Genomic DNA, 22,033 nt, shown 5'->3' with positions numbered 1-22,033 from the left:
ATCTGTGTAAACTTACGGTAAAGTAGATCTGTTCTCTTTGATGATTAATGCTACAGCTATGGTATCCTGGCGGGTAGACTAAGTGAAACATGCTTTGGCACTACTGATCGCAATTTGTGGTTTCTGGGCCCTGGCGTAGAGTTTTAATGAGAGTGTTTTAACGGTTGGATAGCCGATGCTTTTGGACAGCCCCGATGCTCCATGATGAATTAATAGTCAACCGTGGAGATTAAACTGTTTGAAAATAAAAACACATTTTTTTAAAGAAATGTATGCGCTCAGTCTCTCCTGCAGGGTGCAACGGTGCATAAACAAACATACATTTTTAGACAAGCGTTCTCTATAGTACGGGCTAGCTATCGCTTTCCCCTGGCCAGTCAGGTCACTGAAGGAATATTTTCCCAATATTTTCCCTCTTCCCTTCTTGGCCTCTCCCTGTTCTGTGCTGGCCACCCGCTCTGCCCTGCTGAAAGCTGCCCAGGCCTTCATCTATTGGTCCATTCAGCTCCCACATCTGGAGAGGCCCAGTGGAGCCAGCAGCAGTCAGGGGGCCAGGCAGGGAGCTAGCCAGGAGGGAGAGGAGGAGATACCTAGCTAGGGTCATTCCCACGCAAGGGGGGTGTCCTAAAACACCACAGTAACGTGCATGCGCACACGCACGCCTGCCCCCCCCCGCACTGCTGTTTTCCCCTTATGTCAACTCGTTCGCCATCCCAAACACAGCAGATTGGTACAATATGTTTGAGTCTATAGCTGTCAGACACAGAGGTTCTAAGTCCAGCCGTCCTTCATGCCCATATTGCCAACCTCACACAGACAAGGCATAGAAAGCTGTCTGGCTCACTCTCTTTCCTGTTTGTGTGTGTGTGTGTGTGTGTGTGTATCAGAGCAAGTGAGCGGGGTTGAGCAGTTGGAAATCCCGCTCATTGCTGGAGTTGGTGCTTGCACACTGCTCTAATGCTCCATGGGCTTTCATACTGCTCAGCTAAAAACCGCTCTGGGCTCATAGGGAGAGCAATAAAATGTCACACCAAATTCACTCCATTCACTAAAATCACGATTTAACTAACACCCATCTATTTTTGTGACAACCTGGACCTACCAATTGGTTTTTAAGTATTGAAATCAAACCAAGTATTTGAATAAACATGAAGAGGTGAATGTAAGAATGCCATATTTAAACCGCATAAGAACACTATAAATAGGTCAGGAGACAGACAGAAAGCCTAAGAAGGAACTAAAATGAATTATTTTGGCTATATTATCTCAATGATTTCAAGGCTATAGCCTACAAAAAGAAATACATTGTGAAGCATCTGTGAGTGCGACACCATAGGCTGTTAGGGACATAAAGTGCTCCGCATTTAAATAACATTTTGTTGTATTTAATCATTATAGTCTATAAATTGTGCATATAGGCTGTGACTTAGAATGAAATACAAATTAAACAAAAAATGAAAGCATTTTTGCACTGAGCTCGTAAAGTGAGCGCTACCGGAGCGAAATTGGAGCGGGTGAGAAGACCGACGCTCCAGTCTTTGAGAATCTCGCTCCACGCTCCAGTCAAATTGGGCACGCTCTGCTCCTCGCTCCGCTCCAGCTCCACTCCGCTCACATACTCTAGTGTGTACAAGCATCTGCCTGACGTGTCTGTCTTCTCATCTCCCAGCCTCACCGCTCTGTTTGCTTTACACATATTTTATACAGAACGTTCTCTCTTATACTGCCAGACCTTTCTACTAGCCCATCTTCTCTCCCCATCTCATCACCCCCAACCAATGTCAGAGCCCTTATTGAACTGCATGGGGCAGCGCAGACAGGACCCACTGTGTCGTTTGGAGATTCATCTATGCATTTATTCAGCATTTATGAATCTTATGTTTATTTATTAATGTTTGCTGAGGAACTTTAAGACTTTAACAGTCTGAGGTTTTGAATTCCTATGGGTCTTGTAGGGGAGGAATTAGCAGAGACAGAGAGTAACCCATATTTTCTGCACCACACACACACACACACACACACACACACACACACACACACACACACACACACACACACACACACACACACACACACACACACAAACACACACACACACACACGTAAAACTAACCTTGTGGGGACACGCAATTCAGTCCTTCAAAATGCTATTTTCCCTAACCCCTAACCCTAACGCCAAAATCTAACCTTAACCCCAAAACCTAACCTTAGTCCTAGCTCCTAACTCTAACACTAATTCTAACTTTAACACTAAACCCCCTAGGAAAAGCACTTCAACTTGTGGGGACCAACAAAATGTCCCCAGTTGGTCAAATGTTTGTTTGCTTACTATTCTTGTATAGTATAGTTAAACACACACACACACACACACACGTGAAATATGTCACCCTCGAACTCCCTTTGTAGCCCATTACTGGAAGACTGGGAAGACAGGCTGACTCAGGTTCGACTCAGCATGACGTTTAAATCTCAGGGTTGGATGGAAGAGTATAAAAGACTGACAAGTACACACAGCTGGGTATGGTGTCGTTGAGCGTGGTTTACAAGGTGAAAGTGAGAGATCAGCATAGGCAGGTCAGAGGAGTAGAGCTCTGTCCAAAACCACACAGTATTTTTTGAAGGTCTTTGCCGTTCCTGTCATCATTCTCTCTGACCAAAGAGTTAACTCCCACACATAGCCTTCACACGGACTCCTCTCGCAGGTGTGTTTGTCGGCCACACGTCATGCATCTCAACTCTCTTGGACCACAGTGCTTTAGGAAGAGCTTTAGAAAATACTCTCTTCCCACAGCCGTCTTAAATGCCACGAGTCTGGAAAGCAAAAGTAGTACCATAGACAAATAGACCCACAGTCCCATGCAACCACAATAAAAATGTATCTCATTGACTTCTGCTGCCCCCTAGTGGTTAGGGATGAGCCACACAGCAAACCACGAGACTTGTCTGCTGTGGTTTATGTCGAATTTCTTACGTGTGTAGATTAGAATGTAGATTACCCAAACTAATCCCTCCCTGACTGTTCTCTGACCCAATGGGAATGACTCTATTTTCTCAGCAGCACATAGATTGGATTATTGTAATAGTCATGAGGGTGGAGGAGGATGAAAGGGATGAAGAGGTTCTGACCTGGTCTGAAGTTGGGCAGCTCGTTCACTCCTGGCCACGTCTCCTCAGTCGGGACCCCTACGACCTGCAGACAGACAGAAAGGGCCCAGAGTGAGAAATCAACCGTCATCTCTAATAGTTTTTATGGATCTACACTCTTAGAAAAAAGGCTTCCAAAGGAGTTCTTCGTCTGTCCCCATAGGAAAATGCTTTCGGGTTCCATGAAGAACCCACCGTAGAAAGGTTCTACCTGGAACTAAAATGGGTTCTTCAAAGGGTTCTCCTATGTGGACAGCCGAAGAACCCGTTGAGGTTCTAGATAGCACATTTTTCCAAAGAGTGTAGAGAGGACGATGCCATTGAAAAGAGTGAAAGGGGGATCATTCTCACAGCCCATATTTTCTGCAGCTGCTCAAAGACGTCTGCCACCCCTGGAAAGGCTGGCGTTCCCTGGAGCATCTCAATGAAGATGCATCCAGCTCCCCTGGAAGACAACACAGGATTGAGAGAAGTCATTTAAGAAATCAGTGAAAAGAGAGAGAAGGACGGGACATCATTCTTCAGCACCTCATAATCGGCACAATAAGTGAACTACTTTGGTAAAAACCAAGGGTAGGTTTTGTATCCTAAGCAGTCTATTCATCGAGGGCAAAAGATAGCGTAGAAAAAGGGGATGGATTCAAAATGGTATCCTTGGTAAAATATTAAAACCGTCCAAAATATACAACACGAAAGCAAATACCTAGGTTATGGCCAACCCATTTGGATTATTGCTGTTAAAATACTACCCTGTTGCTACATTTCTCTTTGTATTCAAAGTCCATAAACAACATGTGGTCCCAACCTCTTCTATTTGGAAAAGGTCAAATAGAAACCTGCCCAGATATCATTAACATTAATGCACAGGATGGTTTATACCAACGCTTATGCTATTCATTAGTACAAAATTCCTTTAACTCTGGGGGGGATATAATATTTTGCTTAGGAGAGCAACTCGAAACGTTTGATTTTCAGTATGGCACCAAAACATCGTTAGACGAAGGCCAAGAGATTAAACTCTTCTGAACACGCAACATTCTCTGAGCCAACCAGACGTAACTCACTCTGTAGGAGAGTACTAATGGCAACACTAATGACAGCTACTCTAACACCACCACTGGTGCCGCGCTCAAAACAACGGGGAACTGGGAACTAGGAAATCTCAGCCTTCAGTGCGTTCAAGACAACCGGGAACTCTGGGAAAAAAACAGCTCCGACTAGGGAAAATCTTTTTGAACGGTCATCCAACCCGGAACTCCGAGTTGGAAACTCAAGCATCTTTCTAGAGCTCTGACCTTCCGACCTGAAGATCACTGACGTCATGATTTGACCACGGCTTTTCCCCCCGAGCCCCCAGTTGTCTAGATAACCCCATGACACAGTGGTCTAAGTAGTTATTTCATCTCTAGAACAGTGTGGTCCAGTGGTATTCTGGTGTTATTCTGGTTCAGTGCTAGTGGGTTCAGATCTGTCTGCCCAGTGGGAAAAAGCTGCCCAGTGGTTATGGAGGATGTTCAGACCCTGTCCAGATATGTCCAACTATGTCCAGTCCACTCACCAGATGTCCAGAGCAGTGGAGTAATCAGTGGAACCCAGTAGGACATCAGGAGGCCGGTACCACAGAGTCACCACCTCAGACGAATAGGTCTGGCATGGGATGGACTTGGACCGGGCCAGCCCTAGTGGATACAGACGGGACCATATAGTTATAACATGAATACAATACCACATATAACATAGACATAACACCACCTGTATACATGACCAAATGACACATTATAAAGAGAGAGTTATTAACAGAGCTTCACCATGTGGAGCTAACGTTACATATGTGGGTTAGTTTGGGGACTGCCACCATAGGTTTCTTCAGATGATAGCTGGACTAGCAGGAACTTCAGAGGGTGTGGAGGGGTTGGCTAGGGTTAGGGGGTTGTGGGTTAGGGTTGAACTGGGATCTGGACACGAAGCTAGGATTAGGGTTGTGGTTCAGACTAGGATTAGTGTTGAACCGGAATGTGGACATAAAGCTAGGGGTTTGGGTTTACCGAAGTCAGCCAGTTTGAGCTCCCCCAGGTAGCTGATGAGCAGGTTCTGGGGTTTGAGGTCCCGGTGCAGGATCCTCCGACCGTGGATGTAGGACAGACCCCGCAGTAGCTGGAACATGAAGATCTGATGGACATACATACATACATACAGACAGACAGGCACACAGACAGACATGCAGGAAGAGTATGGTCAACGGTGAACAATTAAAACAATTGAAAAAACAAGAGGACAGATTTTCGGGTGAGAGGGAAAACTTACCCTGACATTGTAGGAATGCAAGCCCCCTGGGTGCTGCGTCATATACTCAGCCAAGTCTGTTTGTACGTACTCAAAGACAAATGTGAGGTCCTCTTTGGTGTGGATGATGTCATGGAGCAGGACAATGTTGGCGTGTTTCAGGCCTTTCAGGAGGGAAGCTGGACAGAGACACAGAGCGAATACCAATTCACTTTGTTCACAGTGGGAATGGAATATGATAAGCACAGGCAATTCTCCTAAACATGCCAATGCTAACATGACCTGACTTCAGTTCATCTCCCGGGAGGTACTCTGAGACATCGAAAGGATCAATCCTGTTTTGCATGCACAGTATCTGCCTCCTGGAAAAGCTCTCACCCTCCCGGATGGCAGTGAATGGTACGCCTTCTTCAGTCTTCATACGGATCACCTTCAAGGCCACCAGGTGCCCGTTTATCCTGAGGGCAGAGTAGAGGAGAGTAACAGAGAGAGTGAACTCCACCACAGCTCAGTTATGGTGAGGAGATACAGGCAAATATAGTATTACAGGCAAATACAGTCATCTATTATAATTTATAATGGAGAGATACAATTCATGACCTCAGTAAATGTCAATGAAAAACTCAAACGCACCTCGCCCTCCATTGCTGCCAACCAATTAAATCACATCTCCTACCCGACCGAAAAACTCTTTATCTTAGCGCAGCTGTGGCTTTTGGCAGCTCTCTGCCTGGTCTCCTGGAGTCTGACTTTATGAGTTAATAAAGCTCTCTGCCTGGTCTTCTGGAGTCTGACTTTATGAGTTAATAAAGCTCTCTGCCTGGTCTTCTGGAGTCTGACTTGATGAGTTAATAAAGCTCTCTGTCTGGTCTTCTGGAATCTGACTTTATGAGTTAATAAAGCTCTCTGTCTGGTCTTCTGGAATCTGACTTTATGAGTTAATAAAGCTCTCTGCCTGGTCTTCTGGAGTCTGACTTTATGAGTTAATAAAGCTCTCTGCCTGGTCTTCTGGAGTCTGACTTGATGAGTTAATAAAGCTCTCTGCCTGGTCTTCTGGAGTCTGACTTGATGAGTTAATAAAGCTCTCTGTCTGGTCTTCTGGAATCTGACTTTATGAGTTAATAAAGCTCTCTGCCTGGTCTTCTGGAGTCGGACTTTATGAGTTAATAAATCTCTCTGCCTGGTCTTCTGGAGTCTGACTTTATGAGTTAATAAAGCTCTCTGCCTGGTCTTCTGGAGTCTGACTTGATGAGTTAATAAAGCTCTCTGTCTGGTCTTCTGGAATCTGACTTTATGAGTTAATAAAGCTCTCTGCCTGGTCTTCTGGAGTCGGACTTTATGAGTTAATAAATCTCTCTGCCTGGTCTTCTGGAGTCTGACTTTATGAGTTAATAAAGCTCTCTGCCTGGTCTTCTGGAGTCTGACTTGATGAGTTAATAAAGCTCTCTGCCTGGTCTTCTGGAGTCTGACTTGATGAGTTAATAAAGCTCTCTGCCTGGTCTTCTGGAGTCTGACTTGATGAGTTAATAAAGCTCTCTGCCTGGTCTTCTGGAGTCTGACTTGATGAGTTAATAAAGCTCTCTGCCTGGTCTTCTGGAGTCTGACTTTATGAGTTAATAAAGCTCTCTGCCTGGTCTTCTGGAGTCTGACTTGATGAGTTAATAAAGCTCTCTGCCTGGTCTTCTGGAGTCTGACTTGATGAGTTAATAAAGCTCTCTGCCTGGTCTTCTGGAGTCTGACTTTATGAGTTAATAAAGCTCTCTGCCTGGTCTTCTGGAGTCTGACTTTATGAGTTAATAAAGCTCTCTGCCTGGTCTTCTGGAGTCTGACTTTATGAGTTAATAAAGCTCTCTGCCTGGTCTTCTGGAGTCTGACTTGATGAGTTAATAAAGCTCTCTGCCTGGTCTTCTGGAGTCTGACTTGATGAGTTAATAAAGCTCTCTGTCTGGTCTTCTGGAATCTGACTTTATGAGTTAATAAAGCTCTCTGCCTGGTCTTCTGGAGTCGGACTTTATGAGTTAATAAATCTCTCTGCCTGGTCTTCTGGAGTCTGACTTTATGAGTTAATAAAGCTCTCTGCCTGGTCTTCTGGAATCTGACTTTATGAGTTAATAAAGCTCTCTGTCCAGAACACTAGCATAACATCACCAAAGATTTATATAACTAAAGCAAGACAGACCACAGGCTGTCATTTCAAATGGGAACAAATTAGTCATAGTGGGCGGAGCAAGGAGGTGGGCAGAGCCAAGCACAAGCTAGTGAGATCCTATTGTCACGTTCTAGCATACATGTGCATATTTCCATTAGGGAAAGCCTACTCTGTGAAGTGTTCATATGCAATAACTAAATTCGCATTCTAAACAATGCAGTTTTTAAAAACTTTGGCAAAGGGTAAAGTCTACAAAACTTAGTCCACTCTATTCGTAACAGATTATACTTTTGGGAACCATAAACTGTATTGAGATCAAATGTTTCATCGATGAGTAAAATAACAGAATGTCGGCCAAAATCCATCTCGTTCCCATCTTCTCCCACCGCCAGCCACTGGGTTTCCTCTCACTACCATATTTGGTAGTGAGTGGAAACGCCAAGCGGATGCTTCACATTTGTACATCCGGTGAAATATCTGTTCCATCTGTGACGTAACCTCTGGCAGCCTCGGCTGTGTGCTGGTTGACCATATAAAGTGAGACCACTGTGAGAGGCTTTATATGCTCTGCGCTCGTTAGCGTAGAACCGTCCAATAGATCTTCACAAAAACGCATTGTCCTTCGTCAAACGAACAGCACAGGGGGCAAACAGGGTCAGTCAAATCAATACCAGCTGACATAGCGGTCTAGTTTGTAGGGATAATGTAAAAGATGTGTCATAGACGAACGACTACACTGTCCTATTGGACGTTGTCAGGGTGGGCGACGTAATTATTGAGCTGTTCATCAGTGTTGAGTTGTGGTAATGTCTTACAGCTTATAGCACCTGTACGGACTTCAGATTCCGCTTGCTCTTCGGGGTCAAGGTCGGCTTACTGCATAAGCACTCGATGACAACTGATCGATTGATTGATACTGACCGGCTGATGCCCTTGTAGACTGTAGCGTATGTCCCTTCCCCTATCTTCTCCAGGTTCAGGTAGGAGTTGACTGTGCCAAACTGTAGGCCGGTTTTCTGTGAGGACGGACACAAGTGTGTTAGGTGGGGTAAGGTGCCGACCTCAAACATTTACAGTACATCTTCCTATTGACAGAGTGCGGTGACTGCAGGTACATTACAGATATAACCAGGTGCCACCTACCTCACCAAGCCTGATCCCAGATCTGTTTGTACCATCTTGCCAAATCCTAAAGCCATTGTCACACACCATAGTAAATCATACAGGTGCATCAAAGCTGGGACCGAGAGACTGAAATACAGCTTCTATCTCAAGGCCATCAGACTGTTAAACAGCCGTCACTAACACAGAGAGAGGCTGCTGCCTACATACCAACTTGAAATCATTGGCCTACTCTAACAAATGGATCACAAGTTACTTTATTAATGCCACTTTAATAATGATGTTGACATATCTTGCATTACTCATCTCATATGTATAAACTGTATTTTATACCATCTACTGCATCTTGCCCATGCCGCTCGGTCATTACTCATCTCATATGTATATGTACATATTCTTATTCCATCCCTTTACTTAGATTTGTGTGTATTAGGTAGTTGTTGGGGAATTGTTAGATTGCTTGTTAGATATCACCGCACTATTGGAACTAGAAGCACAAGCATTTCGCTACACCCGCAATAACATCTGCTAACCATGTGTATGTGACCAATAAATGTGATTTGATAACAGATCTGGAACCAGGCTAAACTTCCCAGTGCTCACCCATTGGAAGTCCTGATCGAAACTCTTTCCCCCCATAGGGTCACTGTTGCTGCGTCCTCTCTGGACAGTCAGCCTGCGGACCTGCAGCGTGTGGAACCAGTGAGGCTGGGGCTTGGAGTAGGACGGGTCTGCCTCATCCAACTGGCCAGGTTTAAGGAGAGAGAATAGAGATACAGGAGAGAGAGAGAGAGAGAGAGAGAGAGAGACAGAGAGAGAGACAGAGAGAGACAGAGAGAGAGAATAGACAGACAGGAGAGAGAGAGAGAGACAGAGACAGAGAGATAGAGACAGAGACAGAGAGAGACAGAGACAGAATAGAGAGACAGACAGGAGAGAGAGAGAGAGAGAGAGAGACAGAGACAGAGACAGAGACAGAGACAGAGACAAAGACAGAGACAGGGAATAGACAGACAGGAGAGAGAGAGAGAGACAGAGACGGACACAAGAGGCAATATTGTGGGTAGACTGTTGTGGGTTGAAAAGTTTCTCAGCCTCCCCACCAACTGTAACTAACATGATGAAAGATACAGTGAACCCTGAGCATACAAAACATGAAGGACACCTGCTCTTTCCACAACATAGACTGACTGGTGAAGCCAGGTGAAAGCTTTGATCCCTTATTGATGTCAGTGTAGATGAAGGGGAGGAGACAGGAAGTATTTTTCATCCTTGGGGACAATTGAGACAAGGATTGTGTACGTGTGCCATTCAGAGAGTGAATTGGCAAGACAAATTACTGAAGTGCCTTTGACCGGGGATATGGTAGTAGGTGCCAGGCGCAGTGTCGAGAACTGCAGGTTCCCGTGTGTATCACAAATGGTCCACCCCCGAAAGGATATCCAGCCAACTTGACACAACTGTGGGAGGCCTTGGAGTCAATATAGACCAGCATCCCTGTGGAAGGCTTCTGACACCTTGTAGAGTCCATGTCCTGACAAATTTAGGCTGTTCTGAAGGCAGAAGGGGGGGGGGGGTCCTAATGTTTTGTGTACTCAGTGTAAAAGTCACAGTAGAGTACAGGACGTTTCAATGTGAGCTGTGCTGATACAGAGGCCTGTGATGTCCCATGGGAACGTCATCCATCACCTCGCCACCGTCAGGGTCTACGCTATTCAATGGAATTGCTTTCCTCTGTTCCTGTCAACGGCACCTTTTCCCAAAATACATTTGTTAGACACGGCAGAATGTGTGGATTCTCTGAATGTTGTGGACAGGCGTGGGCGGAGAAAAAGAGCTCACATCCCTCCAGGGCCTAGAGAGACACGCAGCCCGCTGTTGTGATGACACATCTATTATTGTAACTGGCCATCTTGTAGCTTGTCAGCTAGAATACATTACCCACCAGCTTTGCTTCCAACTTTGGCATAAAAACAAAAACTCACAAGCTAGCTGAAAGAATCCCTGCCTACCCCGAGAGAAGTGGAGTAGTGGCGCTTTCCGAGAGAGAATTCCCCGTCAGGAGCGTTTCACTGAACCTATTTGGAGGTGTGCACAGGGCACACTGACAGACGGAGACATATCACGAAAGTCACCACAACATTGACATCATGACACTCAGTGTCAGTGTGATAATCCAAGGACACTGACAGTAATAACACAGTGGCACCAGACATCACCCTAACCAAGTCTGCAGAATAAGACACAGACACAGACACACACACACACGTTCACTGCTACCTCAGCAGATGGTAAGGACGCGACACTCCTGCTCTTTGGAGATGGGGACTCCTCCATTCCCTCCTCCTCTTGCTCCTCCTCCCTTCCCTCCTCCTTCTCCTCCCCTCTTTCTCCATCTTCTTCGACCTCAACACAGCACCAGCAGCAATTCCGGACACACACAGCAGCCATGGCCCTGACCCTCCATCTCAAATCCTCCATCTTCCTCCTCTCTCACTTCCTAGAAACTTTCTCTCTCCCCCCTCTCTGTCTCTCTTTTTCCTGTTTTCGGTGTGGTGGGTTGGCGCTGAAGCTCATATGACTAGCATGAGTCTGGCTCCAATCGCACAGTCCCATGACCCCCTCCCTGTCCCAGTAGCAGACAAACAGAAACACCATGGACCTCGACCTAATTTGAACAAGAGTGTCCATTCAAGTCAGCACAAGCTGAGAGAAGAGACGACGAGTGTGTCCCGGTGTGCATGTGTGTTTGTGTGTGTAAAGAGAGGAAAGGGACAGAGAGGAACTCAGAGGTAAATCTAATTTGAGGGTTTTATACGAATTAACATTCTATTTCTGTTCCATTTAGGGGTTGGTGGAGGGGGAAGGGGTTCTGTCTCATTTCCTCTACACACCATTGGAGGCTTCTCCCCTATCTTCCTCTCTTGGATTTCATTCAATGGAATCCCAAATATGTGCACGGGGCATTCCGAATATAATACGGCGAGTGATTGATAGAATTCCTCAATTATCTCTCAACCGCCATCGCTCATTGCTCATCCACCCCTCCAGAAAGTCTCGACGTGCCGAAAACACAGTTAGCTCCAGAGCCATTCCCAGCCTGTATGAGGGCGAGGTGTAAGGACTGAGGAGGATTGCGTGTGAGAGGAGAGACCAGTGGGTGAAAACAGTCTCCCACAGAGTCGCCATAACCTGACAATCTGAACCACGAGCAGCTTTTATTCTCTGTGGTTCACTTTCCCCATTTTCTTAAAACAGGTTTTTTTCTCCCTCAAAACATTTTCTTAACTGAATACAGTACATAACATTTCTGTGCAGGTTTTGGAGGACACAGGGCAGTTAGTACCACCACATAATGATGCTTTCTGGGAGTGCTGAGTGGTCCACGTAGGGCAGCAGCAAATGGGAATTAGCTCCATAAAGAGTATAATTACAGTTTTAGTAGCAGAGGACAGGACAGAGCAGAATGTCGAGCTCAGAGGGGAGGCAAGGCTATTTTTGTCTCGCTTTCTTTTCAGAGACGTATAATGTAGAATCTCACGGTGCTCTTTCCGCTATGGGGGTAGACAGGACTTAATGGCCCTTGAAATGAAATGCCTCTCCAACTTCAACGTGACAGTGGGAGAAACGCTGAGTGGTGGTGGTGGAGTGTGTGTGTCTACAGCATCTCTCTCCTCCCTCTCTCTCGCTCTCTCTCTCTCTTGCTTCCTCTCCTTCTCCCACTCTTCTCAGCAGGGGGCAGTGTTGACTATTCTGTTAATCTTCTCTCTCCCCAGGAGGGACGGAGGACGCCAGAGAGAACCAGAGAGAAGGAACAACAAAGGATGTCTAACTGTCTCAAACTCTTATGATACATAGTCGAATCTGACCCTTAAAAATAGTATTTCGTAAGTGTTTCGGTCACAGACAATAACATAGGGTATCTTACCTCCTCATATCCCAGCTGTCTTTGCTTCAGACCTGCCCAGAACAAAAGACAGAAAGCATGAACACTTAGATAGAACACTTGTTCTTAACTTGGATAGAACACATGGTTAGAAAACTTGGATAGGACACATGGTTAGAACACATGGTAAGAACACATGGTTAGAAAACTTGGATAGGACACATGGTTAGAACACATGGTAAGAAAACTTGGATAGGACACATGGATGGAACACTTGGATAGGACACATGGTTAGAACACATGGTTAGAAAACTTGGATAGGACACATGGTTGGAACACTTGGATAGAACATTTGGACCAAAACAATTTGGACCAAACCATAAACTTTAAGATCCTGTGTTACAAGGATGCTACAATGTCGACTGCTGTTATCGTGCTTTATAATCCTGAATTCAGCTGAAGATAGAATTTAAGTCCACTGTGGTACAATTCTGTAGCTGGGAGATTCTAATGGAATGTGAAAAGTGGAGCAGAAATGTCAAATGAGAGAGGAGTGGAGCAGGGAAGGAAGGAGAGGATGAGGAGGGAGAGGATGAGTGACAGGAGAAAGAGATGAAAATGTGTGCGTGTGACATGTGAGTGATGATATAAGTTGGGGAGAGAGAGACAGATCGAGAGCCAGAGACACAGAGAGACAGAGACAAAGAGAGACTTGGAGAGAGACAGACAGAGACACCTAGAGTCTTGGAGAGGGACACAGAGAGACAGACAGAGACACCTAGAGACTTGGAGAGAGACACAAAGTGAGACACAGAGAGAGAGACACAGAGAGAGACACAGAGAGAGACACGGAGTGACAGAGAGAGACAGAGAGACTTGGAGAGAGACACAGACAGACGAGGAGAGAGACAGAAAGAAAGACACACAATGACCGAGAGAGAACTTGGAGAAGAGTCTGGATCGGTAGCTCTTTCTCATAAGTGACAGTCAAAGTTTGCAGGAACATGACTGCTCCTTATCTTCTAAATGGGAAGGCTTCAATGTACCCATCCAGACAAGACATTACCTTTGGGCTGCTTGACTTCAATAACAATAGGCTTTACAGAAAGCCTTATTCTCTGTATAGCAACACATATAGTATGTAAACAGAATAGAATACAGTAATATAAAACAACAATTGTTTGTCAATAATTGATCATATCAATTTGATATGGGAAATTATTGAGGGTATAAATGTATGTTGTTGTTGTTCATATAAAAGCCACATCTATAAAATGGACACATTGGATGATTAAACCCAGTCTGTTCCAGTCTAAATATATTTGTCTTGGAAGAATACAGTACAGCTGGCACATTGCCTTATCCAACTAACTAAAACTCCTCTTGGCCTAGCATGTGCAGCCATTGACAAAGTCAAGTTACAATTAGATCGGGTAGAAACGAGGAATGGCAACCAGGAAATGGAGGTCATGATCTGAGCAGTATAGTAGAGGACATCGTGGAGTATGGATGTTCTGGTATGACTGACTGAAGGGCATTTGACTGAGGTGAGGTAAAGTAGGCACCATAGAAATAGAATTCCTAGAACGGAGGCCTCCCGAGTGGTGCAGCGGTCTAAGGTACTGCATCGCAGTGCTTGAGGTGTCACTACAGATGCGGCCTCGATGCCAGGCTGTGTCACAGCCGGCTGTGACCGGGAGACCCATGAGGCGGCACACAATTGACCCAGCGCCGTCCGGGTAATGGGAAGGTTTGGCCGGCCGAGATGTCCTTGTTCCATCGTGCTCTAGCGCCTCCTTGTGGCGGGCTGGGTGCCTGCAAGCTGAATGCGGTCACCAGTTCGGTGTTTACTCCGACACATTGGTGTGGCTGGCTTCTGGGTTAAGCGAGCAGTGTGTCGAGAAGCAGTGTGGCTTGGCAGGGTCGTGTTTCAGAAGACGCATGGGTCTCGACCTTCGCCTCACCCGAGTCCGTAGTTGCAGCGATGGGACAAGACTGTAACAACCAATTGGATATCATGAAATTGGGGAGAAAAAGGGGTAAAAAAATTTGTTTTTTTAATGAATCCCAAGAACGGGTATCCCCATTCAAGTCAATGATGCCATGGTCTGAGGTTCTATGTCTGTTCTAGGGATTCTATTTCTATGGCATAGGTCTATTTCTATGTTAGGGACCCATGGAGAGGCTGTGTGTGGAGTGGAATGTCTAACCCTCTCACCACTTCAAGGTTAGGATATTATATTATTGCTACTAGCTCTGCCTTGGTACAGCACGTCACTGCAGTCAGGGTTATTTTTGGAGGAGAGATGGAGGCACAGAGAGTCAGACACTCATCACACTCCGAGCCGAGCCCACCATTCACCACCTACCCTCCTCCCTCCATCTTACCCTCATACAGACCCGTACATACATAGCCCTCATCAGTATTCCTGAGGCAGATCAGAGCAGAGTAGAGTGGGACCTAACTATTGGAGGTGGACAGTTGTCACAGGCAGGCAGACAGGCAGGAAGGCAGCCTCCAGGCAGCTGGTTAAACCACTACCCACTGGGAGCAGCCTGGGAGCCTCAGGGCCAGGCAGGCATATGTGCACCGGACGGAGCCGCTGTAGCCCTCCAGCCAGGTCTACCAGACAGTCACATACAGATAGACATCACACAGATAGACACCATACAGGTACAGCTTGAGGAGTTCAAAAAAGGTGCAATGCTGTCTATTGTCCAAACTCACCCAGGGGGGAGTGGGGGTATTGAGGAGGGGATGGGATGTGTTAGAGAGAGAGAGAGCGAAGCGGAAAAAGCACACATAAACACAGATTGGATTCTTCAAGAACCCACTCCTCAATGAATTGAGGTTGAGGCATTTTTGGGGGGAGTCGATGTGTCATTGATGCTCTTATACTATTTCCTCTGAGCTCTATTGGAATTGGAATGCCCTGTGGCGTGTGCCTCTCAAAGCCAGTCTTCTAGGTTAGCCTACACTGGAGCTTTGGCCTTGGCACTTTCCTCTTTAATCTTACCTCTGGCATACTATCATACTGTGTTGTGTGGGATGCATGGAAAATGGTACTGATTCAAGACATGAGTAAACATGTGATCACGTGTAGAAGCAGTGTACTAGCAGCCTAATGTACAAACATACTATCAGCCTCTCTGAATAGTGTAGAGTTGGTCGCTCGTTTGGACATCCTGTGAGATATGCTCCCAAGCCAAGCAGCTGAGCAGTACATCCTCCTGATACCAGATCTCTCTCTCTGACAGAAATGTGCAAAGCACATCCGAGTCTCTTCAGATTAGAGAAAAAACAACTTCCTTGTTCAAACTGACAGGGCAAGAGAGAGGAGGAACATCGGCTGTCCTGTCTGTGTACAATAACAAAATGACTTAGCACAGTTGCAATTCAAACCACACACAACCAATGTGGCGAAAAAACTGGTTGGAGGGCGAGCCATTGCATTTGAATTGGCAGTGACCCCTTACAGATTTGCCCTGAGGACTACAGAGCACTTGCTTTATTTTGTTTACACTGCAGCTGTGAGAATGATTAATTATTCATCTCCGTCTACAGAACCACCAGCATCCTGCTTTCCCAGCACTATATCTACCGAGTGTATAACAGCACTATAACTACCCTGAGTGTATAACAGCACTATAACATTATAACTACCCTGAATGTATAACAGCACTATATCTACCCTGAGTGTATAACAGCACTATAACATTATAACTACCCTGAGTGTATAACAGCACTATAACTACCCTGAGTGTATAACAGCACTATAACTACCCTGAGTGTATAACAGCACTATAACTACCCTGAGTGTATAACATCACTATATCTACCCTGAGTGTATAACAGCACTATAACTACCCTGAGTGTATAACAGCACTATAACTACCCTGAGTGTATAACAGCACTATATCTACCCTGAGTGTATAACAGCACTATAACTACCCTGAGTGTATAACAGCACTATAACTACCCTGAGTGTATAACAGCACTATATCTACCCTGAGTGTATAACAGCACTATAACTACCCTGAGTGTATAACAGCACTATAACATTATAACTACCCTGAGTGTATAACAGCACTATAACAACCCTGAATGTATAACAGCACTATATCTACCGAGTGTATAACAGCACTATAACTACCCTGAGTGTATAACAGCACTATAACATTATAACTACCCTGAATGTATAACAGCACTATAACTACCCTGAGTGTATAACAGCACTATATCTACCGAGTGTATAACAGCACTATAACTACCCTGAGTGTATAACAGCACTATAACTACCCTGAATGTATAACAGCACTATATCTACCGAGTGTATAACAGCACTATAACTACCCTGAGTGTATAACAGCACTATAACTACCCTGAATGTATAACAGCACTATATCTACCGAGTGTATAACAGCACTATAACTACCCTGAGTGTATAACAGCACTATAACTACCGAGTGTATAACAGCACTATAACTACCCTGAGTGTATAACAGCACTATATCTACCGAGTGTATAACAACACTATATCTACCCTGAGTGTATAACAGCACTATATCTACCCTGAGTGTATAACAGCACTATATCTACCCTGAGTGTATAACAGCACTATATTTACCCTGAGTGTATAACAGCACTATAACTACCCTGAGTGTATAACAGCACTATATCTACCCTGAGTGTATAACAGCACTATATCTACCAAGTGTATAACAACACTATATCTACCCTGAGTGTATAACAGCACTATATCTACCCTGAGTGTATAACAGCACTATAACTACCCTGAGTGTATAACAACACTATAACTACCCTGAGTGTATAACAGCACTATATCTACCCTGAGTGTATAACAGCACTATAACTACCCTGAGTGTATAACAGCACTATAACTACCCTGAGTGTATAACAACACTATATCTACCCTGAGTGTATAACAGCACTATAACTACCCTGAGTGTATAACAGCACTATAACTACCCTGAGTGTATAACAGCACTATATCTACCCTGAGTGTATAACAACACTATATCTACCGAGTGTATAACAGCACTATATCTACCCTGAGTGTATAACAGCACTATAACTGCCCTGAGTGTATAACAGCACTATAACTACCCTGAGTGTATAACAGCACTATAACTACCCTGAGTGTATAACAACACTATATCTACCGAGTGTATAACAGCACTATAACTACCCTGAGTGTATAACAGCACTATAACTACCCTGAGTGTATAACAGCACTATATCTACCCTGAGTGTATAACAGCACTATATCTACCCTGAGTGTATAACAGCACTATATCTACCCTGAGTGTATAACAGCACTATAACTACCCTGAGTGTATAACAGCACTATATCTACCCTGAGTGTATAACAGCACTATATCTACCCTGAGTGTATAACAGCACTATAACTACCCTGAGTGTATAACAGCACTATAACTACCCTGAGTGTATAACAGCACTATATCTACCCTGAGTGTATAACAGCACTATAACTACCCTGAGTGTATAACAGCACTATAACTACCCTGAGTGTATAACAGCACTATATCTACCCTGAGTGTATAACAGCACTATAACTACCCTGAGTGTATAACAGCACTATAACTACCCTGAGTGTATAACAGCACTATAACTACCCTGAGTGTATAACAGCACTATATCTACCCTGAGTGTATAACAGCACTATATCTACCCTGAGTGTATAACAGCACTATATCTACCCTGAGTGTATAACAGCACTATATCTACCCTGAGTGTATAACAGCACTATATCTACCCTGAGTGTATAACAGCACTATATCTACCCTGAGTGTATAACAGCACTATAACTACCCTGAGTGTATAACAACACTATATCTAACCTGAGTGTATAACAGCACTATAACTACCCTGAGTGTATAACAGCACTATAACTACCCTGAGTGTATAACAGCACTATATCTACCTTGCCTGTATAACAGCACTATAACTACCCTGAGTGTATAACAGCACTATATCTACCCTGAGTGTATAACAGCACTATAACTACCCTGAGTGTATAACAGCACTATATCTAACCTGAGTGTATAACAGCACTATAACTACCCTGAGTGTATAACAGCACTATATCTACCTTGCCTGTATAACAGCACTATAACTACCCTGAGTGTATAACAGCACTATAACTACCCTGAGTGTATAACAGCACTATATCTACCCTGAGTGTATAACAGCACTATAACTACCCTGAGTGTATAACAGCACTATATCTAACCTGAGTGTATAACAGCACTATAACTACCCTGAGTGTATAACAGCACTATATCTACCTTGCCTGTATAACAGCACTATAACTACCCTGAGTGTATAACAGCACTATATCTACCTTGCCTGTATAACAGCACTATAACTACCCTGAGTGTATCACAGCACTATAACTACCCTGAGTGTATAACAGCACTATAACTACCCTGAGTGTATAACAGCACTATAACTACCCAGTACCCATCCCCCCTGACAACCTACCTCCCCTAGGAACTGGAACCACCTGCACCTTGATGCCTTAGCTGTCTACCTTCCCTCCCCCTGACAACCTGCACCTTGATGCCTTAGCTGTCTACCTTCCCTCCCCCTGACAACCTGCACCTTGATGCCTTAGCTGTCTACCTTCCTTCCCCCTGACAACCTGCACCTTGATGCCTTAGCTGTCTACCTTCCTTCCCCCTGACAACCTGCACCTTGATGCCTTAGCTGTCTACCTTCCCTCCCCTGACAACCTGCACCTTGATGCCTTAGCTGTCTACCTTCCCTCCCCTGACAACCTGCACCTTGATGCCTTAGCTGTCTACCTTCCCTCCCCTGACAACCTGCACCTTGATGCCTTAGCTGTCTACCTTCCCTACCCCTGACAACCTGCACCTTGATGCCTTAGCTGTCTACCTTCCCTCCCCCTGACAACCTGCACCTTGATGCCTTAGCTGTCTACCTTCCCTCCCCCTGACAACCTGCACCTTGATGCCTTAGCTGTCTACCTTCCCTCCCCCTGACAACCTGCATCTTGATGCCTTAACTGTCTACCTTCCTTCCCCCTGACAACCTGCACCTTGATGCCTTAACTGTCTACCTTCCTTCCCCCTGACAACCTGCACCCACCCTGGGGGAGATGTGGGTTACCATCTCACTCCTCTCCCATCTTCTCTTCCACTCAGCGAGAAAAACATCTGCTTCTTACCTCATCCTTCACCTCTCTCCTCACCCCTTTCCTCTCCCACTTAGCGAGCAAAACACCCCTCTGCTCCCACTAGGGCTGCCTCTCCTCCTCTCGTCTCCTCAGCCCCTCTGCTCATCATCATTTTTATACTTTATTCAATAAGCCGTGGGCTTCCTAGCTGCATCTGCAGATCAGCAATATAACTTGCCAGTCCATGCCAAGCTACTGACGCTTGTAACAGTCCAGTCCCTAGGGGTGCCCTCATCCCTGGAACAAGGCAACATACCACGCTACAACATCTGACCCTGTTCACGAGCTGCTGCCTGTCATTACCTGTAGAATGTGTAAAGATAGTTGTCATGCCAACAAGTTAGGTATTGTGTTCCCTAGGTAACATGCAGTACATTCCCCATGCAGTGTATCCTGGAATCTGGCATAGTACAAAGATGGAACACAATAAGCATAGCAGGTTAATACCAACGAGAACTCCGTAAATACTGTTTGTGGGTATGAGAAAGCTTGAGCAAGCACTGTTCGATCCCCTAACCCGACTGGAGTCAGTGTGGTACTGTTTCTAGGGAGGGTAGGTTCGGCTGATACTCACCCAGGCGATGGAAAGCCTCCGTGGCTGCATGTCGTAGGTTCTGCATCCCAGCGTTGGTTCCTGCCTGGTGGTGCTGTGGAACCGCTATAGAACCTCACTTACACCCCGGGCATCCTTAGAACTGGACCCAGCTTGAGCAGCACTCTCACTTCAGTCACAGCCCCTCCTTGTCTTCAGCAACCTAGGATGTAAACAGCTTTAGCAGCACAGACAGGATTTTCCTATTTTTACTTATTCCTCCTTCTGCCTGAAGGTGCTCTTGCCTCCTCTATTACTCTCTCTGTTTTGCTCTCTCCCTCTCATGATATTGCACTGTATCCTCCCTCTCTCTCCCTCCTTTCTTCCTGTCTCCCCCTGCTGCCAGTTATTCTGCTGCCTGTGAGACAACATTCAATAGCCAATCAGTGGCGTCAGGTAGGAGACTCTGCCCAGTGGAGGAGAGAGCCGGGGCTGCCCGTGTGTTTTGAAAGGTTGGAGCTTGAGTATTGTGTTCAGGGAGTCACTAATGTGTGTGTGTGTACTGTGGGCTCCTGGGGCGGACGTGAGCCACACTTTTGATCATCTTCATTCCAATAACTCAAGCATAGATTGGTTAAAAAAACAACATCTAATTTGGTACACAGAAACTAGAGGCTATGGGTAACTTGGTCAAAAACAATGGCACCAATTGGCCAGTAGTCTCACTTACACCCTCCTATTCACCGACCTGTTTGACCTTGAGGCTTGAAATGTAGGTGTCTTTCCTCGTGCTGAACAAATTTGCGTCAAGGACCCATAAGGTTCATCAGGATAGATTTTCCTCCATCTTGGACATTTTGGAAAAGCTGAAAAAAAAAATTCCCATGACCCATAAGTCCACAGAACACCAAGTTTGGTATGTAAGCCCCGTGGTGCATCACTAAAACACTTAGTTTGAGAAACACTTGGTTGGTTAAGAGATGGCTGAGTTATAGATCAAATCAGGAAATCAGATTTTACATGTCCATTTAAAATAAATATTTTGTTAAGCCACTTCACAATGGCCTATCAACTTGAAACATTGTAGGGTCGTCGCAGCCATTACCATGATGAAGCATGTTAAGATTTGATTATGTAATGATAATGATTAGAATAATCATAAAACATCTTCTCATGAACTAAAAGTCAGATTCACTCCCCAAATTTTTTGGGGGACTCATCATAACAGTCCCAAAAGAGTATGAGAAAATAACATTGACGCATTCAAAGATGGCCACACTATAGTAGATTTGTAAGTCGCTCTGGATAAGAGCGTCTGCTAAATGACTTAAATGTAATGTAAATGTAGTAGATGCAGATTAGCATCTACGCTAAAATATGCCAAAAATATACACTACCGTTCAAAGGTTTGGGGTCACTTAGAAATGTCCTTGTTTTTGAAAGAAAAGCAAAACAAATTGTCCATTAAAATAGTATCAAATTGATTAGAAATACAGTGTAGACATTGTTAATATTGTAAATGACAATTGTACCAGGAAACGGCAGACTATTTATGGAATATCTACATAGGCGTACAGAGGCCCATTATCAGCAACCATCACTCCTGTGTTTCAATGGCACATTGTGTTAGCTAATCCAAGTTTATCATTTTAAGAGGCTAATTGATCATTAGAAAA

The 22,033-nt window shown here is 44.9% G+C and overlaps 1 protein-coding gene across 3 annotated transcripts in view; it reads right to left on the bottom strand.

Annotated features, from left to right (window-relative positions):
* Positions 1-21,217, bottom strand: part of LOC135542554 (cyclin-dependent kinase 15) — a 27,053-nt gene extending 5,836 nt beyond the window's left edge. The window contains exons 1-11 of one of the 3 annotated variants that reach the window (XM_064969617.1): positions 21,106-21,217; positions 20,400-20,580; positions 12,627-12,658; positions 9,302-9,442; positions 8,498-8,592; positions 5,806-5,885; positions 5,449-5,606; positions 5,190-5,313; positions 4,703-4,823; positions 3,496-3,589; positions 3,127-3,190 (exon numbers count right to left, since the gene is read on the bottom strand). In XM_064969617.1, coding sequence (XP_064825689.1) covers positions 3,127-3,190; positions 3,496-3,589; positions 4,703-4,823; positions 5,190-5,313; positions 5,449-5,606; positions 5,806-5,885; positions 8,498-8,592; positions 9,302-9,442; positions 12,627-12,658; positions 20,400-20,445 — 955 coding nt within the window. In that variant the 5' untranslated portion in view covers positions 20,446-20,580; positions 21,106-21,217. Of the gene's footprint in view, positions 1-3,126; positions 3,191-3,495; positions 3,590-4,702; positions 4,824-5,189; positions 5,314-5,448; positions 5,607-5,805; positions 5,886-8,497; positions 8,593-9,301; positions 9,443-10,978; positions 11,180-12,626; positions 12,659-20,399; positions 20,730-21,105 lie in introns of those variants that run through there. The other 2 variants (XM_064969615.1, XM_064969614.1) reach the window with 2 other exon arrangements.
* Between the last annotated feature and the right edge of the window lie 816 nt (positions 21,218-22,033).

The sequence above is a fragment of the Oncorhynchus masou genome, chromosome 6 (genome assembly GCF_036934945.1).
Source record: "Oncorhynchus masou masou isolate Uvic2021 chromosome 6, UVic_Omas_1.1, whole genome shotgun sequence".
Taxonomy (NCBI): Eukaryota; Metazoa; Chordata; class Actinopteri; order Salmoniformes; family Salmonidae; genus Oncorhynchus; species Oncorhynchus masou.
Note: the sequence above shows the minus strand (reverse complement) of the source record. Positions and strands in the feature narration are given on the sequence as shown.